A 23,885-nucleotide genomic window follows, 5' to 3' on the forward strand; every position below is an offset into this window, starting at 1 on the left:
AGCATTCCTCCTTCTCCAAACACAGCGAGTTGAGTTGATGCCAAAGAGCTCCATTTTGGTCTCATCTGACCACAACACTTTCACCCAGTTGTCCTCGGAATCATTCAGATGTTCATTGGCAAACTTCAGACGGGCATGTATATGTGCTTTCTGGAGCAGGGTGACCTTGCGGGCGCTGTAAGATTTCAGTCCTTCATGGCGTAGTGTGTTACCAACTGTTTTCTTGGTGACTATCGTCCCAGCTGCCTTGAGATCATTGACAAGATCCTCCCGTGTAGTTCTGGGCTGATTCCTCACCGTTCTCATGATCATTGCAACTCCACGAGGTGAGATCTTGCATGGAGCCCCAGGCTGAGGGAGATTGACAGTTCTTTTGTGTTTCTTACATTTGCGAATAATTGCACCAACTGTAGTCACCTTCTCACCAAACTGCTTGGCGATCGTCTTGTAGCCCATTCCAGCCTTGTGTAGGTCTACAATCTTGTCCCTGACATCCTTGGAGAGTTTTTTGGTCTTGGTCATGGTGGAGAGTTTGGAATCGGATTGATTGATTGCTTCTGTGAACAGGTGTCTTTTATACAGGTAACAAGCTGAGATTAGGAGCACTCCCTTTAAGAGTGTGCTCCTAATCTCAGCTCGTTACCTGTATAAAAGACACCTGGGAGCCAGACATCTTTCTGATTGAGAGGGGGTCAAATATTTATTTCCCTCATTAAAATGCAAATCAATTTATAACATTTTTCACATGCGTGTTTCTGGATTTTGTTGTTGTTATTCTGTCTCCCACTGTTCAAATACACCTACCATTACAATTATAGACTGATAATTTCTTGGTCAGTGGGCAAACGTACAAAATCAGAAGGGTATCAAATACTTGTTACCTTCACTGTATCCCTTATGGTGTCCCCTTTAGTATACCAGACGGCCCACAGTGTTGCTTGGGTTGCATAGCCACAATGGCACGACTTGGTAGCTTGTGTCCTCGTTGTATGAAGGAGATGTTTTGCGCATCGGGCCCGTTCGGTTGTCCCGAGGCGGTTGATGAGTTAACACCAGCGAGTTGGGAGGTGGATCGCGAAATGTGAAAGCCAGGGGTGTGCTATGACGTTGGGGTGTCTCTCTTTCTCGCGAGGGAGATGAGATAGTTGTCTCTGGTCTAGGCCAATCGGTTTTAAAGACATTGCATATACTGTGGTCCCTCGGTTAACAGTGACATAATCAGTTGACGGTTTTTCGGCTCATGTTTTGCCTGGCATAGGACCCCATGGTTTCGACTTAACGTTAAAGTTCTGATTAATGGTAACGGTTACGTTTTGCACGCGGGCGCCAATTTAGGCCAATGCGTTTAATGCTTTTAACATGCAATTCCCATATTCGATTAACAGTTACTTCAGTTCAGAGTAATTTTCGTGAAACGGATTACAATGTAACAAATTTGTATTTAGTTATTGTTCCTGAGTAATTAGTGTTATTTCCTTATTGCTTTTGCCTCAAAAGTATAGAAAATGGCTATTATTCCCGACAAACTTTGCTTTGTGACCAGAACAGTGATATTTAGAAATGTACCTATTTTCCAAAACATTCCAAATATATTCAGTGCTGAGTAAACTTGGAGTAACTTCTAGAACATTCCAGAACTTTCCAGTAATATAAATAGTAGTATAAATACAGGGGCCTTAAGCCCACCAGTTCAGTTTAGTTCCAGCTGCCTAAGTGGATACATATCTGCATTTTTCTAAGATGGCATCAATATGCTGCAAGCATCCGGCAGACGCATTTTGTGATGTCTGCGGCCAATTTATCAAGACAAGAGCAAAAAAGTACTCTGTGGAAGCATCTGCTTAGATGTGCGAGGCCTACAAGGCATATTTCGGTATGCCTGTCGGGGATCAAGACAAAACCTGGGCACCTCATTTAACCTGCGAGCAATGCAAACAAACTCTGGAAGATAAGATGGACAATAGTTGCTCGGAATTTTATTTTATAAAATTCGTAAAAATAAAATAAAAAGTTTTTAATTTTAAAATGTATTACGATTTTGAATGTTTTTGAAAACATTTATCATATATGATTTTTTTGAGAATCTCTTACACATTAGTCATGGGTGAAATAAATGTATTTTGTAGGATGGTACAGAGGGGAAATGAGAGCCATGAAGTTCGCTATCCCAAGAATTTGGCAGAAACCCACTGACCACTCAAGCAACTGCTACTTCTGCATAGTGGACCCTTCCAAATGTCAGACTGGCAAGAATGCACCTGCTATCACGTATCCGGACCTTCCTTAATCCATCGTCCCGGTGCCATACTGCCATGAGCTCGCCGTACCCACTCCTTCGGAGAGCAACCATCTTTAGAAGAGAGCAGCAAGTCAGAGAGTGAGGAAGACGTTGTAGATCCAGATGACAATTTCAGAAGTGGAGCTGAGGAGAGAAACCCACACTACCCCAAACCAAAAAGACCTGAACGACTTGATCAGATATCTTGGTCTCACCAAGTCCAATGCCGAACTTTTGACGTCAAGGCTCAAGCAGTAGAACTTGTTGGATAAAAATGTGCAAGTCGCAGATCAGAAGAAGCGTCACCAACCTCTTTGCAGCTTCTTCACCCGTCAAGATGAACTCTGCTTCTGCCACAATGTGACCAGTCTGTTCGAGGCAATCGGAATCACCTGCAACCAGAATGAGTGGCGCCTCTTCATTAACAGCTCATCCAGGAACCTCAAAGCCGTGTTGCTCCATAATGGTAACAAGTACCCGTCTCTTCCCCTGGCTCACTCGGTGCACCTCAAAGAGAATTACAACAGCATCAGGACCTTGCTGGACGCCTTGAAGTATGATGAGTATGGCTGGGAGGTCATCGGATACTTCAAAATGGTGTAATTCCTGATGGGTCTCCGAGGCGGTTTTACCAAGTTTCCCTGCTATCTTTGCTTTTCGGACAGCAGGGACACCAAGGCGCACTGCCACCGGCGTGACTGGCTACACCAGACCTAGTTCTCTGTGGGGAGGAACAATGTCACGTGGGAGCCACTGGTGGACCCCCGGAAGGTGCTGATGCCACCACTGCATGTAAAATTGGGCCTTACGAAACAATTTGTCAGAGCTGTAGATAAGTAGTCGGCAGCCTTCAAGTACCTTAAAAACTTCTTCCCCAAGCTGTCTGAGGCAAAGGTCAAAGCCGGTGTCTTCATCGGACCACAAATAATGAAGATCCAGGAGTGCAATGAATTCCTCAAGAAGCTCACTAATAAGGTGAAAGCGGCTTGGAACAGCTTTGTGGCTTCCTGGGCAATCACAAGGTCGATAACTATGTGGAGCTGGTTGAGACTGGTGAAGAACTACAGAACAATGGGCTGTAGGATGTCCCTCAAAGTCCATATCCTTGATGCTCATCTTGATAAATTCAAGAACATGGGAGCATACTCGGAGCAAGGCGAGCGCTTCCACCAGAATATACTGGACTTTGAACGCCGCTACCAAGGATAGTATAACGAGAACATGATGGGAGACTACATTTGGGGGCTGGTTCGACAAAGTGATTTACAGTGTAATCATAAATCTTGAAAAATCATTCACTTCTAAATCTTTTGTAGTCATTTTTGTATTACTATAGTATAAATACATGTTAATTTTGATTCATATGTTGTTTTTTCAGATTTTATGTGAACAAAAAGACACAAATTCGCCCATTTTTTCATTGAAAATAGGTGATTTTCAAAATATGATTGTCCTGGTCACAAAAGCAAAGTTTGTGGGGAATAATAGCCATTTTCTATACTTTTTGGGCATAAGCAATTACGAAATAACACTTACTACCCAGGAAGAAAAATTGTATTAGATAGTGTTACTATCAAGCATTAACCGAGGGACTACTTATTATCAACGCATGTTTATTTGCATGTTTTTGTATCCCTATTTTACCACAAGTATGCCTGTGGTTAATGGAGATTGCTTGAAAAAAAAGGTAAGTGGCATTTGGACATCTTAACATCCATTTTATTTCCATGACGGGGCAAAATATGTTCTTTTTTTTCTTAATACTTCGATAGTACTGGCAACAACAACGAAAAAAGGTCCCATAGATACGGTTGTGGTTGTTGTGGTTGTCATTGTTTGGTTGTCATTGTTTGAGTTGGGCGCGCAGGTTTGGGAGCTCGGGGCCGATCTACGGCGCCACACCGTGGGCAATGTGGGCACTGCCAATGTGGGCCACTTTTTTGTTTAATCCCGACCTCAGGCTTGCAATTCTACGGAGGGGATAATACGGAAACATACGCAGACGATGAGACGCCCACCAACCCTCACATAGTATCTGCCTCTCCAATTACAAACATAATATATGCATTTTTTTTCTAAATCCCATTAGCCACACAGCCGTCCGGGAATGCACAATTTCAGCAGTACTGGTTCAACACAAGCACACATTGTAACACGTAGTAGGCTTTCGCGACCAATATTATCCATAATAGAGGGGAGGGGGGGTGCGATAGATCGCTTAAATATAAATGTGTCATTAAGCCTGCTGCCACCCGACACAACCAAACACATCAGCAGTCAGGCTCGGCTTGAACCAAATGCTCAACCACCAGATGTTTTTCGGCAAGGAGATATGAGTCCTAATTCGGTGTCGATGCAAAACTATAAAATGAACAACATAAATAACCATTAGTGTCGAGTTATGTATCCAACGGAATGATTCATTTATGGATACCTCACGAATAATGGGGAGAAATTACAGAAACAACCTTTCGTGTGAATGCATGTCCGCAATCAATCTCAATTGACGTGAAATATTTTCACTCTCCTCTGTAAGACGAGGAGCCGTCTATTTCACAACATTCAATCAGCCGTTAAGAGGAAGAACGCAGGGTGGGCTTCAAACATCAGTTTGGTATCTGTATGCAGACCTTGATCACCTTGCATATTGGGAGCATTTGAACACCGCACTTTGTCTACAGCAGTATGGTTCAAGCATAACATGTCAGAAAATATACAATAACATGAGCATTATGTTACGCATTACATTTTATTATTTGGCACACAGCAAATATTATGTATGTATGTTTAACTTCTTTCGCATTGTACGTAGCCAACCATGCTAATCGGGAACGGCAGAAGGACAACAAACTAAAGACAAAATGCAATTCTAAAGAAATGGGTATTCAACATAGAATGTGCATAGCTCCAGTGTTTTTCTAATATCGGAAGGAAGGGCGTTCTAGATGGCCACATATGCGCATCTGAAAGCGTGTGATGCAGTGACCGTCTTTGTTCGATGGTGAGCCAAAAGCCGCTGCGAGGATGAGCAGAGTTCACGTGATGGTTTATGCTCCTTACAGTCCATTTGTATTGAAAATGTTGTATTGCCGCTGCTTGTGGCGCATAACGTCACGCCACTTTAATACATCCCTACGTCTCCTGCATGAGTAAGTTGCTGTGATGAACCGGGCTGCTGGTCAGCTTCCGCGGTGGTCAGCCATGTGTGTGTGTGGATTAAAGGTTCAATTTGTTCAGGAGCAACAATGACTTGCCAAGGTGACACCACCTCAGACAGTGGCCTGTGTCGTCGTCTGAGCCCATTGATCCACAATTACTAACAACTACATTGCAAACCACTTTCGGTTGACAGGTACAGGAAGTGAGCAATGGTTGTCCAATCAAAAGGTTGGCCGCCAACAAAGTGATGTAGGGTTTCTACGACATCACTAAGGATATGGCCGCCATACAATGCTTATTTAATCGAGAAAAACACGTCGATTTTTTCATGTCAAGTTAATACAAGTGCTTTGCTAGACTAATACTTTTCTGGAAGAGAGAAAGTTAGTCCAATTGGGCTGTCACCTGATTAAATGAAAATTCAACATTGAATTAAATGCTAATTTAATCGTATTTTTATTAAATACCATCAAGATTTCCAGACTTGGCTTTTGAAACATATCTGTGTGTAGAGGAACTTACAAACGGCGCTGCCCTTTGGAGCTGGCAACATGAGTTAAATTCCGAGCCATGGCCAGTTGCAAGTGGTATCTGAACTCGTCCCGGCCAGCTCGATCACTAACCCACATTGACACGAACCACGATTGCCACGGTATGGGGATATCTTCATTCAGCAGTGGATTGACATTTATTTATGTTTATTTATTTACGTTTAATGGACTCAACATCAGACAACCTCATTATGGAAATCATATTTTACAGAGTTACCGATTAAATAGTGACTAATTTATTCATTGACATCCGCTTGCTGTTAAAATCCGTAGTGAACCCCAGCTCGAGTGCTGCTGCTCGCTGTGTGGCAGGAATACGGAGTCAGCACGTGCGCTTTAGTCCTGTCTACCGAGTGGGAGCCCCAATGGTATTTTTGGACAGCTGGATATTTTTTTTTCGTCGTTATAAACTCTTCAACATTGCACTGTACAAACATGCGTGCATCACACCGACTTACAGCGTCTATTGGATCCGGATGGAGGGGTGGTGATGATTAGACCAACCATCTCGCAATCAAGACGTTAATATTTAAAATCCCTGGCGTGTGCAGGTATGTATGTTTAACTGCTATCGCACCATACGCAGCCAACCGTGCTAATTGGAGGTGCGGGGGAGGAAAGAAACATGATGCAAAAAGCAGTTTTGAAGGTTAGCTCAGCCCATAATTTGGGACATAAATTGAACACCACTTTGTTGGATATCAACAGTCGCTGTCATTTGGAAAACAATAACTGCATCCCCAAACGAACACGAATGTGGAATTTCCACCGTTGGCTCCGACACCCAATCAGAATAAGCGCTTCCCAATGATTGTAACAAAAAGGCCACGTTTTAATATTCCATCAGCTTTATCCGTTTATATTGTTAAAAGTATATATTCCACAGCTATTTCATTTTATTATGCCATTGTATCTCTAGTTTGACTGATGCATGCATTTCCATGCACTGCACAATAAGATAAGTATGGATGTGAACATACATATTTTAAAAAATTGCTGCAGGGTGGTTCTCAATAATGCACTTTACTGCATGCTGTTGTCTGTGCACAATACACTTACGCATGGGCTTATTGGTAAACCATAAACAAGGCCCCTGGAAAGACAATTTCATGGCTGCACCATCTGCCACAAATATGGTGAAAATGGATACAATTTGTGATTTGATATGAATTTTATCGAATGGCTAAATAACACGTGTGTGTGTGTGTGCATGGGAGACAAGTGGTTAGCGCGCTGCTCTACAAACCTGGCGATCCGAGTTCGATTTCCCCTCACGGCCAACACCAGTGACGATTATCTGAACGGGTCCTAGACCTTCCCTAGGTCTACACAACCTCAAGATAGTACCTGGTGCGGTGTGTAAATATCTCCAAGAGGGAGACAAAGGCAGCCAGGAGTAGTACTGGCACCCCACCCCTCGTGTACCGTGCCGGCCTTCACAGGTGCTCGCTAACATCACTTGCCCCAACAGTCTGTTAAGGCAATACGGGGGATCTTTGTCTTGTATGTGTGCACATGTGTATGTGTGGGAGGGGTACAAAAATTGCTACGTTTCCAAGCAATCTGGGTTCAATTCCATGTACATCAGTGGCAAGTGTAGTCTGAACCGGTCTTGAGCTTCCTCGAGAGCGGTGGTTCTCAGAGTGTGGTCCGCGACAGTCCTGCAGATGGTCTGCGGTGCTCTGATAAAAATGCAGGTTGATCCGGACAATAATGACACTGCTTATTATACCTTTTGTTTTGGACATTCATTCATATTTTACTCGTGATGTTTCATAAAAAAAAATTAAGTTAGTTAAACTACCCTAATTAAACTACCCGAACCATAAGATCTAAATACTCCCCCCCACCAAACCAAAAAAAACATCTTATAGCTCTTCTTGGTTCTTTCGGTAAAGTCACGTAGAAGGGAAATAAAATAAAAATAAAACATAATAAAATAATTCTCACGACGTTTCGGCCACAAGGCAAGCAGCCGTCCTCAGGTGAAGAACAGGTCTGTCGGAAAGACAACGTCATTCAGACGTCATTCAGACGCTGTCTTTCCGACAGACCTGTTCTTCACCTGAGGACGGCTGCTTGCGTTGTGGCCGAAAACGTCGTGAGAATTATTTTATTATGTTTTATTTTTATTATTTTATTATTTCCCTTCTACGTGACTTTACCGAAAGAACCAAGAAGATGAATCCCTGCAGTCACGAAAGCTTTAAATCGAAATCTTATAGCTCTGTTTAATTTTTTTTCATGTTGTAATATTGATCATTTTCTATTCCTGGAAATTTCGAACTAAACGTATTTTACCAGATAAAACTCAGTGAGGAATGTGGCTCTTTTTCATAATAAACCTGGCCACAAATGATAGCTGAACGAAGTGGCGTATCATCACGTAGACATTTATAGTAGCAGCCAAATACTCTAAACGCGTGATACTTGATTTTAAATGTGCAGGGTTAAAACCGGAGATACAAGAGACAAATTCACGCGATCACGGGGAGACAAAACGTGTGTACTCCAAATAAATAGGAGTCAGGGTCGGGATCGGGATCGAGATCGAACCCACGTTCTCTTGTATAGCAGGCGAGGTAGTTAACATCTCGGCACCAATGCACCTTAGAGATGAGTAAATGCGTTATGTCACCAGGGGTGGGGGGGAGGGGTGATCCGCGTAAGTGTTTGCATCTGCTGGGTGTTGCTGCGGGCCAAAAAAGTTTTGAGAACCGCACTGCCCGAGGTTGAGGACATCCTTAAATAGCAACGGCCTCGCCACCCCCTTGTGTGCTGTCACATTATCGCAGTAATACTAGCAGTTATTCCAACGGTATAAAAACGTTTTTTGTTTGCATTCCGACCGCAGGTTTTGTGGTCAATGCAAACATGACTCCTTGTAAAAAAGGTATCAGTTTTGTTGCCAGATGAAAGGGTAAAAACCAATTATCATATTTTGCTACTGGCAAAGGAGGTTCCTATGGTGTAAATGCTTACCCCGAGCTCTCATACAGTGAGGGAAATAAGTATTTGACCCCCTCTCAAGCAGAAGTATTTCTGGCTCCCAGGTGTCTTTTATACAGGTAATGAGCTGAGATTAGGAGCACACTCTTAAAGGGAGTGCTCCTAATCTCAGCTTGTTACCTGTATAAAAGACACCTGTTCACAGAAGCAATCAATCAATCAGATTCCAAACTCTCCACCATGGCCAAGACCAAAGAGCTCTCCAAGGATGTCAGGGACAAGATTAGTAGACCTACACAAGGCTGGAATGGGCTACAAAATCAGCAGGGGATCAAATACTTTTTTCCCTCACTGTACTCTGATGGTGCATTGTCTTTGAGTTGTGCGCCTTTTGGCGTCATCTGGTCCAACACCATGTGAGACGAGGCTATAAGAAAAGCTGTCTCGGGTGTGGGCCAATCAATTTCAAGGACAGTGCATACATTATCAGAGTTGTGTTTTTTGTTTGTATTCCGACCGCAGGTATTACTCCTTGTAAAAGAGGTATCATATTCTTAGGTTTTTTCGGTAAAGTCACCATATTAATAAAAAGTGTGCCGTTCCTGGCCCTTCCCCCCTCAACCATTATATATACGGGGTGGTATTTCTTGTGATCTCTCATTTACTTGATACAGCTGTCGTGGCTGTGACGGTTCCACCTGAAGACGGAGGCTTGTGTTGCTTCCAAAACGTAGTGATTTTTTATTTAGTTTTATTTTACTTTTATTAATTTACATTTTTGTGACTTTACCGAAAAAACCTAAGAATATGAATCCTTGCAGTCACGAAAGTTTCAAATCTAAAAAGAGGTATCAGTTTTGTTGCCAGATAAAAGGGTAAACAAACAAGTAGCAAGTTCCGTTTAAATGAAGTAAACTACACTACACGTGATAAAATATATGCATTAAATAGACAGTTATGATAACTGAAATACTTAACTGTAAAAACAATGTAAAAAAACACAGTACACGATATATCCTCAAACGCGTTCATTTTTATCCTGATATTCTCGGTTTCCTTACACATGTATTGACACTCGTTAGTGGAGTTGGCAAACATCCCAATATAGGACCACAGAGCTTGGACAATTTTGACACCCCATGTTCTGGCTGCTTTTCCAACTACTCTGCGGTTTTTCTGCTCCACTTCATCATTCTGTCTCTGAGAGTGAAAAAAGTGAAGAATCGGTCTTAATAAAACAATTCTCACGACGTTTCGGCCACAACGCAAGCAGCCGTCCTCAGGTGAAAACCAGGTCTGCCGAGGCGACAGCATCTGAATGTTTTATTATGTTTTATTTTTATTATTTTATTACTTCCCTTCTACGTGACTTTACCGAAAGAACCAAGAAGATGAATCCCTGTAGTCACGAAAGCTTTAAATCGAAATTTAATCGGTCTTAATTTTTCTACAAAAATAGCCTTCAGTTTTACAAAAACAGCGTTACGAATCAAACATTCAAGAACCCACAACAATGACAATAATTTACCCAGGAAAGCCTAACTGATCTTCTTTCTGAGGTCCTGCAATGAGATGTTTGACAAATTTCATTTATGAACGTCTGTATGTATGTTGAACTTATTTCTCACCGTACGTAGCCAACCACCTTCATATGAGGTGCATGGGAGGATGTCAGAGCACCTGGAGGAGAATACCTATGCCATCAACGTTCAGCACAGATAGATGAAATCCGCAGATGTACCAAATAAATTAAATCAATATGCAGACACGCATTCACGCGATTACTGTGTACACATTGCCTAAAGCACTGAGAAATCCATAGCTGCAGACATGTTTGCACGTTACGTTCAATACACGCATACTATATATCTTGTGGTATGTTCAAAGTGACTGCATTCGAAGGCAATTGGACCAAATGATCTACTCAGGGTTGCAAATGCCGCTGGTAATGTGCTACGATGTTCAGATACTGGAGTCCGAGAGCATTGTTTACACAATCGAGATCACTTGTGTCACGCAAACAAAATACATTTGACTACTGCATAGGGGCGGTGTCTCTTAGAAGAACAATAACTTTGCCAACCCTGTGTGTAACCTTTAAGGAGAGGAGACGATACTAAGCCGAGGAGGTGCGCTGCACGAATTGTTTTTCAGATGCCATTTGTGTTGTTCCTGGTTAAGGCTGCACATATGAAGGCGTGTTGCCTGGAAAACGGGAATATTGACTGTGAGAAGCGGGCAGTGGCTCAACATCGTACAGTACGGTGCATTGTTATGAGGCTCGTATGAAAGAACGTAAATTATAAAAGTCCTGTATGCAATGTGTATACAGTAATCGCATGAATGCGTGTCTGTACAGTATATAGATTGGATTTATTGGGTTTGTTTGCGGATTGCATATATATGTGGGAAGCGTTGAGAGCATGGGTTTTCTCTAGGTACTCTGAAATCCTCCCATGCACCTCCGATTAGCGTAGATGGCTACGTACGGTGTGAACGAAGTTCAACATACATACAGACGTTCATAAATGAAATTGCTCAAACATCTAATTGCAGGACATTCCTCAGAAAGAACCTCAGGTCTCAGTTCGGCTTTGCTGGATAAATTATTGGCATCGTTGTGGATTCGTAAATGATGTTTTTTTTATTGAAGGCTATTTTTGTAGAAAATTGTGACCCATTTTCCACTTTACAATTAGATGTAAAATCGCACCCCATTCCACCACTCTAGGTACCCGCGTAGCAATTGTGAAATGGCCCAAAGCGGGCATGGATAGGGAGGAGTTTACTCTCCAACACACAACCGGTGTGCTGAACTCGTAACTAATTCGCATGTTTTGTTTACGTGATTAACGCTCACTAATTAGCTGTTGTCGGGTGGTGGCGGGTTTCACGACACATTAATATTTATGGGATCTCGCCCAAAAAAACCCAACTCTATTAGGGAAGAGTTATTTAGTTATTATTATTCCGCTTCTTTACCCGGGAAAACATCACCGAATCTCATAACTCTTTCTTCGAAGGGTCCTGCCAAGTTTCCGCAGTAGGGGGCGAAGGTTACCATGTGTACAGAAATTCCTGGGCTAATGTTTTCAATCCGTTCCACGAAAGCGACTGTTAACCAAAATAACTGTTAATTTAATACACTTATGAGTTGAAAATAAAAGTTAAAATCACAAAACAGAAAACGTATAAACGCTCATAAATGAGCGTCGCTGATTGGCTGAGGACATGGCTCAGCCCCACAGATTGTCTGAAATTGGCGCCCGCGTGCATAACGTACACACGTTACCATCAGTCAACATTTTAATGTTACCGTGAGTCAACATTTCACCTTATCTTAATGTAATTTTTTAGCGCGTTAACTAAGGGGCCGTCCATGAATGACGTCACGCACCTAGGGCGGGGGGGGGGGTCAGACATTTGTGACGATGTGTGACTAGGAGGGGAGGGGGTTTGAGAAATGTGACGTCACATCAAAATGCGCAACTTTAAATAAATATAGACAACACGTTCTACTTAATTAAATAGACTATTTAAAAAAATGTTTTCTCCTACAACATCAGAGTGCAGCGCCACATGAAATACGCACTACAAAGACAATAGTTTAAAGCGATTTAAAGCATGTTTTTTTTTGGGGGGGGGCAGAGCTTTGTGACGTCATTTGAGGGGGGGGTCTGACTTTTTGTGACGCCGTGTGACTAGGGGGGGGGGTCAAAATCGTCCAAAATCGCGTGACGTATTTTTTGGACAGCCCCTAAGGCGCTTTACAAATAAGTAACAACGGTATGTATACATGAAATGGTGGAGATAAGGTGAATAAAATAGATGAGAGGAAGCAATGGGGGCGAATCTGTGATGTGTCAATTCGGTAAAAGTGAAATTGATGACAGTAAATGAGGATGAATGGGGTAATGAGTGATAGCCATATAATGAGAATATGAAGAGGGCGGTTATGAGAGGGAGATTAAGGGGGTCGTGGGGTGAGCTTGGGAACAATCAGTGAGTTTTGAGGGAGGAGCAGAAATTCGTGAGCGAGAGTGACTGCTTAATGCGAATCTCGAGACTCAAAGACCTTTCTGGACAACTAAAGCACATTGCAGATGAGCACCACTGCATGATCCCTTGACACAGGAGACACATTTACTGTTTTTCCATTGTTTAGAACTTTGCATCGTGAAAACTCCACCTGGTTATAACCACCAAATGTCTGTCTAGGGTGTGTTAACAACACCCAACCCAGTAGCCTAGAGAAAAAAGACAACAGCTAAATCAACAAGCAAAGAGACACCTAATTGCTATCGACGCGCCACGCAATGGTTTGCCCTTGCAAATGATACCACTGCCACTTTTAACTGTAAGATTACATCAGGCGTTGAGTATGCCCTGAGTAAAATAACAACTGAACCTGTTTAAGTTGGCTCAACGGTAACTCCACTGACTTCTGTAAGTCTAACAAAACGGTGGAAGTGGAACTGTAGGACTGCAGTTGACTTTGGAACTGACTGGTGTAACACCCACCTATCGGATTACCTGGATAAAAAACAAATACCGATATTGTTCTACGCATTTTATTGTTCGCCATGGATGTCTGGTGGCTCCAGTTCAGGCTGGCAGTGAGCTCCACCGCTGGTTTTCTAACTGCAGGTGACATGAGCAGGTGGCTAATTATGCTTTAATAAACCAGTGGGTGATTGGGCTCTCCACCAGACTTGTTCTCCCTGGTTTCTCAGCTGGAAAACTTGGGGCGGAACTGACGGTGTGCCTGACCAGGATCCGCTGCATGTTCCCGATGTTTTCTGTAGCCTTGCCTTTACTAGGTTCGGCAGACAGCAGAATGAGGGATTAAAGTGTTGCAAATGTGCATCCCAGTGTGAGGGTTTAACAAAATGCCTCGTTTTGGCTTTCTGCCATGATTTCCTTAAGGACAGTTGTGTGAGCATGTTTGGTGTGGTGTGAGGGCAGAAGTGTACACACACACATTATGTGATATATATTAGTTATTGAAAGAGCAATAACTATTGTATATAAAAGATACGTGTATATACAGTATGCCATGTAAATATATATCACAAAATATTCCCGGTGTTAAACCTGGGACATGTACAATGGTCATATAAGTCTGTCATGAGATTATGCTGGATAAGTCCTTGGTGAATCTTTGGCATTGAACCAAGGCCGTAATTATAATATATAGTGGGGTGGACACATCCGAATTTTAAGGATATTTGAATATTGGGAGGGGGGACACATCCCCCCAAATATTCAAATATCCTCAAAATGTCCCACTCCAATATATTGCTAAAAAATTATTGCTATGCTATGTAAATAAAAATAACAATTTGCTAAACCTTGGCCACAATATCTGGACTTGTCTTCATATAAATCATCGCATAGTTTTGTGTTTATATGATTGTGGTTATAGTTGTACTTTATTATTCCCTAATATCTGCCATTACATACAATGAAACAAGATATGGTCCAAAAGTAAAAACAAAGCAATGTAATACAATACACTATTCGACAATATTGTAAAAAAAAAAGTCCATCCCATGTGTTAGTGAATTTTTTTATATTTTAGGCAGGAAATTAGTTTTCAAATTTAGATATTTTTCTGGGTTGGGACCCTCTGACACCCTGGAAGAGTTGTTCAGTCAAATGCCGTTAACCCACACCTATTAAGGCCAACGCAGCACAGCGAGTGGGCAATGTAGCCAGTGCCATGCCTTTGTCTCCATCATCATCATGATCCACGGGTAGAAAACCCGTAATGTGTCCGCTGCGCATTTCGTCATTTGTGTCCACTTTCTTCTGTCTTGTGCCCGATATGCTCAAGTTGTGGCCACATATTTCTGGCACCAATTTATGATGTCGTCGTCAAGCCATTCTCTGTTAGGTATTCCTCTCTTTCCGGTTACTTCCATTTTTACAAACAACAAAACACTTTTAATGTCCCTGTTGTTGTCCATCCTACATATGTGTCCAAGTAGTGCCAGTTTCCTTCTAATAACTGCCTGCAACAGATCTTCTTCTATGTGCAACATTTAAATGTTACATTGGTCACTCTTTGGGTCCAGCTTAGATGGAGTATCCTTCTGTTGCCTATGTCTACCCATTCCTAATGGTGACCCAGCATTCCATATACTTATTTTGGGCTGAGGCAACCTATAGGAAACCACGGCGAGTTTAAAATTCCAGTTGCCAATTATGTGCATATCCAACATCTCATCACGGTGATAAGATTATTAACAACCTTTCGTGGTATACAGGAGATCGTGGCTTCGATCCCAACCCTGACGGTTGTATATTTGGAGTTTGCATGTCTCTCTCCCCGTGGTCACATGGATTTTTCTCCAGGTCCTCTGGTTTTCCCCTCCACATTTAGAAACAAGCGTTTCGAGTATTTGGCTCCTAAGAATTTCCACGTGATGAGACACTTAGTTGCTTGTATTGGTAGAACTTGGCACTGCCTGATGCTTTGTTAACTCTCACAGTCTGGGCTATACACCAACCCTTGAGCGATGATGGGCTGAGTTTACTTGAGATTAGATTTCGCATATTTACAACAGTTAATAGATTTTCTGAACAGCACGTATATATTAAATTTAGAGATGTCCTGTGTGCATTCAAGTTTTCTGGATGGAGACTTAATAATAATAATTCACTTTTGTCTGGATTTTGATAAAAGTTGCACAGTGAATGGGGTAGGACACTGGTACTCATGTACATCATATACTTTCCAGTTTTTGCTGCTAGATCGCAACCATTTCCTGCTCAATATATGATGGTGCTCTTGCACAATTGCACACTAGAAGAGCTATATACCTGAGGACGATTGCTTGTGTTGATATCGAAACGTCGTGATTTTTTAAATTATTGTTTTTATCTATGTGACTTTGCGAAAGGCCCAAAGAGTACTAGAAGAGCAGTGAGCTGGAATTCGTCTGTGCCCTCTGAGGATGCAACGACAAGTGACAACCGAAGAATGAAGCTGAAATACCGTGACAAATGATTTTGAGTGGAAAAACCCCTTTAAAACAAATTCCTTCACGTAGGAATCTGGCCAATAACGCATGACAAATGATAATTCTGTTTTCTTTATGGTCTTCTAATAACATGATTGGGATTATGATTTCTAAGATTTCGATATTTATTTAGATATTTCAGAATTTCGGTTCAGAGTATTTGGATGCAATAAATGTCCACGGCATAAAGCGACCTCATTGAGCTATCATTTTGCAGCCAGGTCGCTTCTGAAAAAGAGCTATATAGCTCAGCGGGCCTTACCTGGTAAAATAAAAAATAGTCACAAGAGTAAATTGAACCGGCATTACTGGGGCTTGTAATCGTCTGCTTACTATGCGCAGTGCAATGACGTACACGATCGAATATTAATTCTGGCTCCAATGTTCACAAAGGCAGTTGTGTGGCTCATAGGTAGTGCATTTGTCACTTTTTGCAAAGGTTGTGCCGTGGATTTGATCAACATTGAGAAGCATTTTCAGTCAAACACTAATTTAATGTATGACTGAAGGCCAAACTAAGATTCGAAAAGCCACACCAAGTAACAACCTTTTATATGTAGGCGGCCGTGGTCTTTTGTGAGGCTATCATCTGTTCGCGCTCAGCAATTAAATAAGTTTTACGTTATTGTAAGCAATGTATTTGCTGAAGCATCACATTTATTAAATCCAGCAAGATGTCTGCCACAATTTTGTGATGTGTAACGTCTGCTACAAAATGTTTATTTACTTTATACAAACTTGTATAAACCCTGCTCTGTGTGCTGTGAAATCCCCACACGGAAACTGGCTGTCAGGCAGTTACAGGACCTTGAAAGCACAATGGTCTCTGGTTGACAGTTTCCTTTCGGCTTATTCTTTAATGTTGTCGGAGTTTTACAAATGCTTTTGGATGCTGCTAGACAGCAGGGTTGGGTCTGGGATGAACGCTTCAAACAGATTGCCTGTAACCGTTTGCATGTCTGAAACGCTCTTTTCTCTGTGTTCAGGTTGACCATAAAGGCTGAGTGCCCCATGATGCTGGAAGACTTCCCAATGGACTCGCATGCCTGTCCCCTCAAGTTCGGAAGCTGTAAGCAAGCATGAACACGCATACTTACACACACACACAGACACATTTCCCTACGTAAGTACGCAAAGACAAACAAAGACCCCCGTATAGTCATAACAGACTTTTTGGGCAAGTGCTGTTAGTGAGCACCGATGAAGACCAGTAAGGTACACGATTGGGGTGGGTGGCCAGCACCACGCCCGACCGCCTTTGTCTCCCGAGTGGCGATGTTTTACACAGCACCAGGTACTTATTTGAGGCCGAGTCCACCTAGGTGGAGGCCGAGGAGTAGTTTAGATAATCGTCACAGGTATCGGCTCGCCGGATTCGTAGCACAGAGCGCTAACCACTGCACTACCGTTCCCCCACATACACACACACGCGCACACATGCACTTTCTGCACACGTACACTTACACGTCATCAAAGACGACCCCAGGGTCATGATTGTGATTCAGAGTAAAGCGAAAACTTAGCATTAAATGTTATTGCTCGATATATTCTCACGGAATTTCCATGAGAGATTGCAAACCTCATAAATTTAAAGTGATAACCGTGTTCACAAACAAGAATCTTGGCATGAAAACCGCATTACGCTATTTATTATTCCTGCAGAAAAAAATACTTTAAAAAAATTAAACATGACATAGGTGGGAGTAATGAGGACAAAGTCCCGATTGGGGATAATGTAGGTATTGCCATAATTAATCAGGCCTTTCTACAGCACAGCATATACATATCCCATAAACCTTCTCTACTCTAACCCAAGGAATCTGACTCCAACCCAGGGGTGCAACGACCTATTTCAACGGGGGGGCTATGGAAGATATGACTGTGCCCCCCATCTCCCTTCTTTCTCCTGACTCACTTTTACTACAGATGTTTTAAACCGTAAACAACAATATGTAGGCTATAACTATATATATATTATTTAGTTTAATCGTGTATTTGGTTTCAAGAATGACAGTCTCACATTGATAATATTAATTTAAAAAATATGTAAAGGTACAATACTCAATAAGTTAATATGCGTCTTGCTTTCATGCCAGTCTATCAGTCGAGGATTTCGGGGCCACCTTGTGGATGACTGGGCCCCTATGCATCGCATAACGCTGCCACATACCCAATAGTTGCGTCCCTGTCCCTACCTGTACAAAAGATACATTTTGTTTTTTAGCAACCCATTTCCTCTCAAATACAGTATTCGTCATGCATGCCTCTAAAATATATATTGTACAGTACTGTACTAGAGTTGCAGCCTAAGGAGGTCGAAAACATCTGAAAGATATTGTGGAAAGAAGAATATCTCATATTGCGGTACAAGATCAGAATCTTTATTTATCCTGGAGAAATACAATGAGCTATAAAGCTCTTTTTCACAGATGTCTCGTAGGAGCAGTTCACAAAGTTACAAAAACAAACAGTACAAAAAAACGATAAGAGTGCAAAATATATGAAAAGTAAGCAAATCACTAACAATAAATACGGAAAATAGATTAAGTATATAAGTTCAAATTGCATAAGTACACCAATTCCAAGCTTAGGCAAAGCAGCAAAACAACAGCAAAAACAATCCCAGATCAAACCAAAACAAACAGTCCCTCACTAAAATTACACAATAAAGTTGTGTAGAGAACTACATACAAGTATCTTGAACTGTGTACAACTGTACTATACACCTGGCACAAAACTAGGAATTGTAGCAGCTTGCCTCAACCGGAGGTCAATCCTGAGAAAGCCAAGACAGGTGGCAGCTCTCTGGTAAACTGAATTAAGGTTGCATAGCATTATGGGTATTATCTACAATACCTTCCTGGCTCAACAGAGGGCGTGTACTCAATAAGCACACTGCGTGCTTTCGCAACAAGAAGGAAAATCTGAATGTGCAGCCTTTTTTCAATGCACAGAATTAAAGCAAAATGAGAAGGCTGCGAAAGGATTTATTCAAACTAAACTTTAATTATTTTTATTTTAGCAGGTAAGGCCCACTGAGCTATGTAGCTCTTTTTCAGAAGCGACCTGGCCGCCAATGACAGCTGAACGAAGTGGCTAATCATCATGTGGACATTTATAAAAGCCAAATAGTCTAAAGGCATGCTTCTAAATGTGGAGAAAAAATCGGAGGACCCGGAGAAAAATCGACAAGCATGGGGAAGAACACGCAAACTTCAAATATACAGGTGTCAGGGTCGGGATTAACCCACAGTCTCCTGTATATCAGGCGAGGTAGTTAACATCTCACCACCATGCAGTCCTATAACCTTTGTTATAAGCAACACAAAGGTGTCCACTGTACAATTGGCACTATTCAACTAATATTACAATTGGAATTGTGCATTTGGAATACATTTTGCTATCACTTGTACTGACTCAATAATTTCTAAAATGCGTGTTTAGTCCACATATCGTACAGCCTGTTTGGTACCCACGTTTGGTAAACCTTTCACTTTGCCTGTTGGCTAGAAAAAAGTGATTACACAAGCATAAATATTGGTGCTAGGGTTAGAGTTAGAATTATTGGTGTGTGCCAAGTATGACGCTACCCAGTAACCTATAACAATACGCCTCATTCCCATATCGGTATCTCCACATAAAAGTATAGACATATAGTTTACACTTTAGATTTGAAGGTTTCGTGACTGCAAGGATTCATATTCTTAGGTTTTTTTCGGTAAAGTCACGTAGGTAAAAAATTAAAATTAATAAAAGTAAAATAAAAATCACGACGTTTCGGAGGCAACACAAGCTTCCGTCTTCAGCTGTATCTTACTTGATACAGCTTGTGTTGCCTCCGAAACGTCGTATCAAGTAAGATACAGCTGAAGACGGAAGCTTGTGTTACCTCCGAAACGTCGTGATTTGATTATATCTTACTTGATACAGCTGAAGACGGAAGCTTGTGTTGCCTCCGAAACGTCGTGATTTTTATTTTACTTTTATTAATTTTAATTAATTTGTTTTACCTACGTGACTTTACCGAAAAAACCTAAGAATATATAGTTTACACATCCCATCAGCCTCAAAGCCTTCTGGGAGTGCATTGTTTTACAGCACAATCGGTTTAACACACATACAACTCTGGACCAGTTTTGACGTGCGGTGTCTCACCAGCAGTCAGGCTCGCTTAAACCAATGCAGGTGCACTGCTAGATAATTATAGGCAAGGACCCACTCTGTTAGATATGGGCGCTAATTCGCTGGCAAAACTAAAGAGCATATTTCACTGTATAATAATACTTCAGTAGATCATCGATTATCCGGCGGCTTCGGGGGGAAGTGGGCGCCGGATTTTCAAAAACGCCGGTATATATATATATTTTTACACATTCTTGCATACAATTATGTTTTAACGTGTTGTGTATATGTTTTTTATTTAGTTCTTTAAAAAATACTCGATGAAATTGGCATGAATAAACAAATACACAAAAATAAATACCCTACTGTAAACAGCTACCGTATTTACTGGACTGTACTTACCACTCCAATCTCGAAGACTCTGCACGGGGTGATCTGAATCCAACTCCATCAGCTGTGATGGAGGTTCGCCAGATCCTCCTGGGAACCTGTCGGATAACGTTGGCTAGCCGAATAATTTCGCGCTGGATAATTGATGATCAACTGCAATGCATAATATCCATAACAGAGTTTTTTGGGTTAGATAGCATAAATATGTCATTAAACCCGCCACCACCCAACACAGCAAATTAGTGAGGTTTGTCACGTAAACACAGCATGCCAATTCGTTACTAATTCAGCACACCGGTCTGTTGGAGAGTAAACCCACAACATTTACAATTCGAGTACCATGACGTTTCACCAGTAATTACAACTAGCATCGTCAGGCGACAGCGAGATTTGTGGAGAAATCCTCCTGCTTCGGTCTTAAATAGAGGGATAAATGTGATGTCGTCACTTGTGGGCAAATCAGGTGCGAAGGTCAGAGGAGGAGGGTGGAGGATGAATACATGCATATAAATTACAATGGATTACCGGTTGGGTTATTCATACGGTAATCAACATACATTATGCATGCACATTATGCACGCACATCATGCATGTGCATCCTGCCGTAATACGGTTGCAATGATCGGTGTTGACACCGCGTTGCAGATGCCTACACCAACCAGGAGGTGACCTACACGTGGAACAAGGGGGAAGACCTCTCTGTGGTGGTGGCCGAGGATGGCTCGCGCACCAATCAGTACGAGCTGCTCAGGCAAACGGTGAAAAGCATCACCGTCAAATCCAGCACAGGTGACAACAACTGCACGAGCCTTTCTATCATCATCCAGAATATCCGTTCTAAGATTATCGTTACAATAAGAACATTTAATTTGTATGTGTTGCTGTATGCAAATATATATGTGGTGGGAAGCGGTAGTGTAGCGGGTTAGCGCGCTGCGTCTACGAACCCGACGACTCGAGTTTGATTCCTACTTACGGCCAACACCAGTGACCATTATCTGCACCGGTCCTGGGCCTCCCCCAGGTCGACTCAGCCTAAAATTTGTACCTGGTGCAGTGTGTGAACATCGCCACTGGGGAGACAAAGGTGGCCGGGAGTGATGTTGGCCACCCACCTCCTCGTGTGCTGTGCCGGCCCTCATATGTGCTCGCTAACAGAACTTCTCCCAACAGTCTGTTAAGGCTATACAGGGGATCTTTTTTATCTTTATTTATGTATGTACAGTATACAGGGGAATATTGCAATAAAAGTGGGTGTAATTTAGGTAGAGTACTTGGCGGCCTGACTTGTAAAAATCCCGTGACATCTCACTAGAACATAACGCATAGCAAGCATTTACGATTGTGGATTGGGCATTCCTGCACAGCTTTTATCTGGTAAGCTGTATTCTACCATAGGTATGTGGAATGTCCACTACGGGGTCAGAACCCGCAATGGAAAATACGGATTTCACAGTTATCGTTAAATTATGAGAATACGTTGAATAAAAGTTGGAGAAATTTGCAGTGTGCCTCAAAAGTAAGTGCAGGAAAAATGTAAGAAGCAGAATAATGTTAACTGAACATTGGCACAGGGTACAATTGTGTCCTCTCACAACAGCACGATATTTATTCATAATAGGGGTGCCGGGTGCAATAAATACATTGAACATCGTAGTCAAACTGAAAGTTGGAACATGCTATTAGATTCGTGGATATATATGTTGCACACTCGAAATGAGGGACGTAGGCAGGTGCTCCAAATCGAGGGCAAGCACATTTATTGTGGTTAATAGCAATCTTGTGAAGAACAGCACCATCACTCTGTAAAATGCAACAGCACGTGTTACATCAGCATTTCTTCCGAGTCGCCATTAACCATGTGACTGGTATATCCGCGTGGTCATTCAATAACAGTTTTCTCTTAAACCCAATTCTACTACAGATAAACCATCTTTGTCGTCTTTGACAATCACATTTGCACATCACTATTCGAATATTCCTTTAATCCCAAGCTGTATGTCTATCTATACCATCCACTTATATCGGTATCTTACACCCATTATATATACTGTATGTGTACAGTATACATACTGTCTGTCACCATTGTACAGCTTACTACTTTACATGTGTTCTATTCTCAATAGCATTGCAAGTAGTAATACTCTGGGTACATGGGCATTGTTATAGACTAAACAGTATTAGAGTTAGAGAATTACAATGACAGTAAGTAATTACAGTGCGTCATCCCTTTACAATACACCATGCTAAAACGCCTCTAATTGCATATATCACAAACGAACAATTCAAAGCCAAGCTTAAAGTCTAGAACAAGTCTAGTGTTGCACACTCGAAATGAAGGACGTGGGCAGGTGCTCCAAATCGAGGGCAAGCACATTTATTTATTGTGGTTAATATTAATCTTGGGAAGAACAGCACCGTCACTCTGTAAAATGCAACAACACGTGTGTTACAACCAGCCTTGCTCCCGAGCCGCCATTAACCATGTGACTGGTATATCCGCGTGGTCATTCAATAACCCTTTCTCTTAAACCCAATTCTACTACTGATAAACCATCTTTGTCTTTGACAATCACATTTGCACATGACTATTCGACTATTACTTTAATCCTAAGCTGTATGTCTATCTATACTATCCACTTATATCGGTATCTTACACCCATTATATGTACTGTACGTGTACAGTATACGTACTGTATATCACCATTGTACAGCTTACTACTTTACATGTGTTGTATTCTCAATAGCATTGCAAGTAGTCATATTCTGGGTACATGGGTATGGTTATAGACTAAAACAGTATTAGAGTTAGAGAATTACAATGACAGTAACTAATTACAGTGCGTCATCCCTTTACAATGCACAGTGCTAAAACACCTCTAATTGCATATATCACAAACGAACAATTCAAAGCCAGGCTTAAAGTCTAGAACAAGTCTAGAATAAGTCTAGAACATTTATATAACGATCAAAAACAACCTTTGGGTCCTTTACCTGTAAAATGCAACAACACGTGTGTTACAACCAGCCTTGCTCCCGAGCCGCCATTAACCATGTGACTGGTATATCCGCGCGGTCATTCAATAACCCTGCCAGCCACCTACAGGCCCGACTCAGTCATCACATGCTGCTGTACACACATGCATTGATGCACTGCACTGCACTGCACAGAACCACACTTTACTCCCTTGCTGCACAAGGACATACTTAAAAGAGTGATCCATTCCTAATGTGCCACATACAGTGAGGGAAAGAAGTATTTGATCCCCTGCTGATTTAGTACGTTTGCCCACTGACAAAGAAATGATCAGTCTATAATTTTGATGGTAGGTTTATTTGTACAGTGAGAGACATAATAACAACAGCAAAATCCAGAAAAACACATGTCAAAAATGTTATAAATTAATTTGC

The 23,885-nt window shown here is 41.7% G+C and overlaps 1 protein-coding gene across 1 annotated transcript in view; it reads left to right on the forward strand.

Annotated features, from left to right (window-relative positions):
• The window catches only part of LOC144723906 (gamma-aminobutyric acid receptor subunit alpha-2-like), an 87,841-nt gene that overhangs the window by 24,749 nt on the left and 39,207 nt on the right, over nt 1-23,885 (forward strand). The window contains exons 5-6 of the mRNA XM_078602684.1: nt 16,949-17,031; nt 21,120-21,263. Of these exons, the coding sequence (XP_078458810.1) occupies nt 16,949-17,031; nt 21,120-21,263 (227 nt within the window). The remainder of the gene's footprint in view (nt 1-16,948; nt 17,032-21,119; nt 21,264-23,885) is intronic.

Source organism: Lampetra planeri, chromosome 19 (assembly GCF_965212315.1).
Source record: "Lampetra planeri chromosome 19, kcLamPlan1.2.h2, whole genome shotgun sequence".
NCBI lineage: Eukaryota > Metazoa > Chordata > Hyperoartia > Petromyzontiformes > Petromyzontidae > Lampetra > Lampetra planeri.